The sequence below is a fragment of the Narcine bancroftii genome, chromosome 8, assembly GCF_036971445.1.
Source record: "Narcine bancroftii isolate sNarBan1 chromosome 8, sNarBan1.hap1, whole genome shotgun sequence".
NCBI classification, from domain to species: Eukaryota; Metazoa; Chordata; class Chondrichthyes; order Torpediniformes; family Narcinidae; genus Narcine; species Narcine bancroftii.
In genome coordinates this window covers 75,528,525-75,533,605 of record NC_091476.1, presented here as the reverse complement: position 1 = coordinate 75,533,605, position 5,081 = coordinate 75,528,525, and the positions used below count along the sequence as shown (strand labels likewise).

Genomic DNA, 5,081 nt, shown 5'->3' with positions numbered 1-5,081 from the left:
CTGGAGCTCTGCTCATGCAAGACATGTCAGGGCCAACAGCCTTTGCAAAAGCTTTGGAGAGTGCCCAAGAGACTTCACTAGTGGATTGTTGTTTACAAAAAGAAAACAGCTTGTCAGAGCCGCTGCTGTCTGTAGGTGAACTTGCTGTTCTAAGAGGGTCATGTGGTTTTGCAAGAAGAGAGTATCAAACAGGCTTTTCTCTGAGAGAGAGAGAGAGAGAGAGAGAGAGAGAGAGAGAGAGAGAGAGAGAGAGAGAGAGAGATACAGAGATCACTTATACAGTTAGCAGCAGCAGTGGGACTGGAACAGGACAAGCTGGCAAGCTTGTGGAAAACCCCATTTTGGAAGATGAGTTGTGAGTGCTTTGTTCAGCCTGGTCAAAGCCCTTGTGTTCACACAAGAGGAGAGGACTGGCTATCGAATGTTTCACTTAGAATGAGAGAAACAAAAAAGAACTCTGTGGTGACCTGAAAGAAAGAGGTTATCAGCTGGAGAACCCTGACAGTTTCATCAGCAAGTCACTGATGTGGCTGATTAAAAAGGAATCAGTTGTGGGTGTCCTGGAACAACAAATCTCTCTCTGAAAACTGACAAGAACCTTCCTGAGTGGTAACCATTTACAATTCAAGCACCAAAGCCTGGTGAACTTTATAGATGTTAAATTTTGTGCACAGTATAAGAATTGCCTTCAACTAATGAACTTGGAGGAATGAGAAGTGAGATTGAACTGTGAAAGAACTTTTCTGAACTTACACATGCATTACACACATGTGGATTATAATTTGAAGGGGGTTATGTTAGGTTAAGTTAATAATGATAAGTTAAAGTGTGATTCTGTTTTCATGTTTAAAGATAATTAAAAACAACTTTTGTCTTGGTGAAGATCTATTGCTGCTGGGGTTTGGGGTCCTCTGGGCCCATAACAGTTTTCTCTCTTTCTAATTCTGCCTTGTCTGCAGGAAAAAGGATCTCTTTCCAGTATTTTTATCAGGTCATATATATACTCATACATAGGTAATAACAAGAATATGTATCCAACTATAGCGATCACCTGGAAGTCTGACTCCCAACTAAATATTACACGATGAAATATGGAAATGCAGAGTTGAATTCACCTGGAGAAAATCATGTACAATTTAGGTAGGAAATACGATACATTCATTGAAGTGTGGCAAACTTATTGGAAACACACTTTGGTACACAGATATAATTTCACCCCTTTAGAATAAAGGAAATGAAATAACCCGTCCCAGCAGGGAAACAATTGGGATGAAGGAAGTGGGACTGGTGGGGGGGGGGTTCTCAATTAAGGGTCATTGACCTCACAGGAATTCGCGGATAATTTATTCAACTTTATTGGGAGAGCGGAGCGGGTTCTTCGGCTCCTGTTCGGCTCAGCCCCGCCCCGCCGCGAGCCCCGCCCCGCCCCGCCGCGAGCCCCGCCCCGCCCCGCCGCGAGCCCCGCCCCGCCCCGCCGCGAGCCCCGCCCCGCCCCGAGCCCCGCCCCGCCCCGAGCCCCGCCCCGCCCCGAGCTCCGGGAAACCAGGAATCGACGCTGCGTCACCTCCCGCCCCACTCGGGGAGGGGAGGGAGGGGGAGGGGCCCTTCTCCGCCCTCCCTCCCTCACTCGCCATAAAGAACCGCGGAGGGCAGAAGCGCGGACGGAGTTGCCGGCCCCGGGAGGAAAAGGAGGGAGGGAAGGAAGAGAGATAAAAAGGAAAAGCGAGTTTGGTTTCACAGCAACGAGCCGCCATGGATGAGCAGGCGCAGTCACCGCGAGTTACCTCGTCCGAGGGAAGCGACTCCCCGGGCTCGGCGGGCATCTCTGTCGGTGAGGGGCGAGCTGGAGCCCGCGGCGGCGGCGGCAGTTGGGGATCGGCCCCAGGCTTCGAATTGCGGGAGTGGGGGCTGCCTCCTCCGGGGGGGGGGGGGGGGTTTCCTCTTTGACCTTTGTGTCGGGAGGGAGGCGATCGTGCGCGCGCCAGCGCGCGCTCCCTCCGCAGTCGCCCCTAGTGACCCGGTCCCGGCGGAGCGCATGCGCTCAAGATGAGGGGGGGGCGTCAGAGAGAATGGAAGGAATCGTACGGCCGGCGGCGCGCATGCGCCCAGGCCTCTCCTCCCGCTCGATACAAAGTATCCGCAGTGCGGCTGGCGGCGCGCGTGCGCGGCCGGCACTCTTCCCTCCTAAAGGGTTCCCTGCTCTTTTCCCCATATCATTGGGGTTGGCTGTTACTTAAACCCACTGTAGCTCCTCCTGCCCCCAGCCTGGGAAATCCCTCAATAAAGAGAGCTCTTGGGGGCTGGACAGGATGTGACAGGCTAGGGTTGGACAGGATGTGACAGGCTGGTAAACAAATGCAGAGGCTCCAAACCCCCCCACCCAGCTTCAATGAAGGCCACCCTGTTTAATTGTGGGGAATGCCTTTGCCTCTCCTAAGCTCTTTGAGTTCCACTGCTCCTGGGAACGATTTTAACCCAGGTCCCTTTTAATCTATCCACCCATTTTGATCACTTCTCTATTATTCATCTTATCCATGTCCCTTGTAAATTTGTGCTCCCCAATCCCCCCCACCCACATTGCCCTTTTTGTTGACCCTTTTGCCACTCGTATTTGCCTGGTGACTCTGATCTCGTGCCTCTACCTTCTGAATGCAAATTGGGTTCATTGTCATGAACAAAGTTTGTTGTTTTGTGGCATTACAAATTGCTATTGATTAGTTCCATAATTAGGAGATTTAAAAAAATAACTGGTGCCATAAAAGGGACAGTGAGGCAGTGTCCTTGTCGGTTCAGGAATCTGATAGCGGAGGGGACGAAGCTGTCCTTGTGTTGCTGGGTGTTTGTCTCTGGGCTCCTGGACCTCCTCCCCGATGGTAGCAGAGTGAAGTGGGCAGGGCCTGGGTGATGGAAGGTCCTTGAGGATTGAGGCTGCATTTCCTTTTTTTAAAAAAAAGTCATTAATGCATTGAAGGCTGATGCCTGTGATGTCACTAGCAGAGGTCTTTTCCTGTCCTCTGCATTAGCACAGTGGTTCTCAACCTTTTTCTTTTGACGCACATAACACTTTAATCCCAGGCCATCGGCGCTCTGTGCTTAGTAAAGGATTGCTTAAGGTGGTAGACAAGTCGGAAGGGAAGGTTGAGAACCACTGCTCCAGACCCAATTGTTACTGAAATATTTTGCTTGAGAAAATTGTCATTGGTCTATTTCCTTTGGAGTTGTGAAACTGCAGACATAACGAGTCAATGAGGGATGATTAAAACAGTGGGTCTGAAAAGTTTTTTCTCCACTCACCTACCATTATTAAGCAACCCCTTACTAATCACAGGGCACCAATGGCATAAGGAATCCTTAAAGTGATATTTGAGTGGAAAGAAAAAGGTTGAGCACCACTGCATTAGCATGGTACCAGACAGTAATACAGCCAGCCAGAGTGCTCTTCATGGTACACCTGTGGAAGCCTGCAAGAGTCTTTGGTTATAAATCTCAAGCTCTTCACAAAGTGTAGCCACTGGAGAGCCTTCTTAATGATTGCATCGACATGGAAGGCCCAGGCTTATGTCCTCAGTTGTTGACACTCAGGAAGCTCTTTACCCTCTCCACTGCTGATCCCTTGATGACAGTTGGGTTGTGTTCTCCTGGTTTCCCTCCCTTAAGTCTCAATCAGTACCTTAGTTTTGCTGACATTGAGTGCAAGGTTGTTGGTGTGACACCACTCAATGAGCTCCCTCCCGTACGCTTCCTCATTGCTGGCTGTGCTTCTGCCAACAACTGTGGTATCATTGGCAAATTTGTAGACAGTTTTGGAATTGTCTGGCCACACAGTCATGATGTAGAGTGAGTAGACCATCATTCTAAGCACGCATCCTTGAGGCACACCCGTGAAGATGCCAGTGAGGAGATGTTTCTGATCCGCACCGCCTATGGTCTATTTTTAAAAAAAAATACCCCATCTGACTCCTCAGAGCCGTAATCAATTTTCACCTCTTATCATATCCAATTAACACCTTTGTTTCATCTGGACTCCTCCCCCTTAACCCAGTCTTCTGGCATTTTTAACACAGAAACCAGAATTATTCCAAAAAATTAGTCTACTTGCATCCGGTGTGTCCCGATGTGGTCATTTACACAGGGGCGCTTTTATGCAGCCTTCCTGCATGGCGGAGTTTGTCAGAGGGAGACGTCGTACTCATTAGGCCTGTTTCTTACAAAGTGCCTGCATTCATTTTACACTCCAGCCACTCTGTAAAAACGTGCCAGCGGAACAGAAATTTTCTGCTGTTCAGTGGCTGTGTGAGACTGTCTATAACCCAGATGCCTGTCTGCTTTTTGCCTGTACCTTGAAGAGCCCGGGCCTAAAACATCGGTAATATATCTTTACCTCCTACAGATAGGCCAAGACCAGCTGAGTTCCTCCAGTGTTTTTACAATTACAGCATCGGCAGACTTTAACGTTTCACGGTATTTGAAGTGTGCCTAGCCATACAGTCATGGGTCAAAAGAATCTGATAGCACAGAACACTACAGCACAGTACCCATTAAAAAATACTAAACTCTCCCTACCTTGTAACCCTCTATTTTCTCCTATCCATGTGCCTGTTTAAGAGTCTTAAATGCCCCTAATGTTCCAGCTTCCATCACCACCCCTAGCAAGACATTCCAGGCCTCTACAACTCTCCGTGTGAAAATACTTACCCTGACGTCTCCCCTAAACTTTCCTCCCTTTACTTTGTACAGACGTCCCCTGGCGTTTGCTACTTCTGCACTGGGAAACAGACGCTGGCTGCCCACCCTATCTACGCCTCTCAGAATCTTGTATGCAAGATCACCTGCCTCTATCTGGCAGTATCTGTGGGATCTTGTTTGCACAGGTGGCAAGGGGGCAGGTATGTGAAACCTGGTGGAGAATGGTCAGTGCCAGGCACAATGGTGCAGAAAGGAAAGCACAAAGAGTATTGAAGGGAAGGGGCTCGTCATTAGGGGTAGGGAGTGCACACTGTGGTCTCCTTCCCCTCCCCACTGCCACCAATGTAACATTTGTAAATTTAACAATCAGTTTTTAATAATGTAACATTGCACTT

At 49.0% G+C, this 5,081-nt stretch overlaps 1 protein-coding gene across 5 annotated transcripts in view; it reads left to right on the top strand.

Moving 5' to 3' along the window:
• The first annotated feature begins 1,517 nt into the window (after nt 1-1,517).
• LOC138740910 (reticulon-3-like) overlaps nt 1,518-5,081 on the top strand; it is a 35,297-nt gene continuing 31,733 nt past the window's right edge. For 3 of the 5 annotated variants that reach the window (XM_069894229.1, XM_069894227.1, XM_069894230.1), the window contains exon 1: nt 1,518-1,831. In XM_069894229.1, coding sequence (XP_069750330.1) covers nt 1,753-1,831 — 79 coding nt within the window. In that variant the 5' untranslated portion in view covers nt 1,518-1,752. The remainder of the gene's footprint in view (nt 1,832-5,081) is intronic. The other 2 variants (XM_069894231.1, XM_069894232.1) reach the window with 2 other exon arrangements.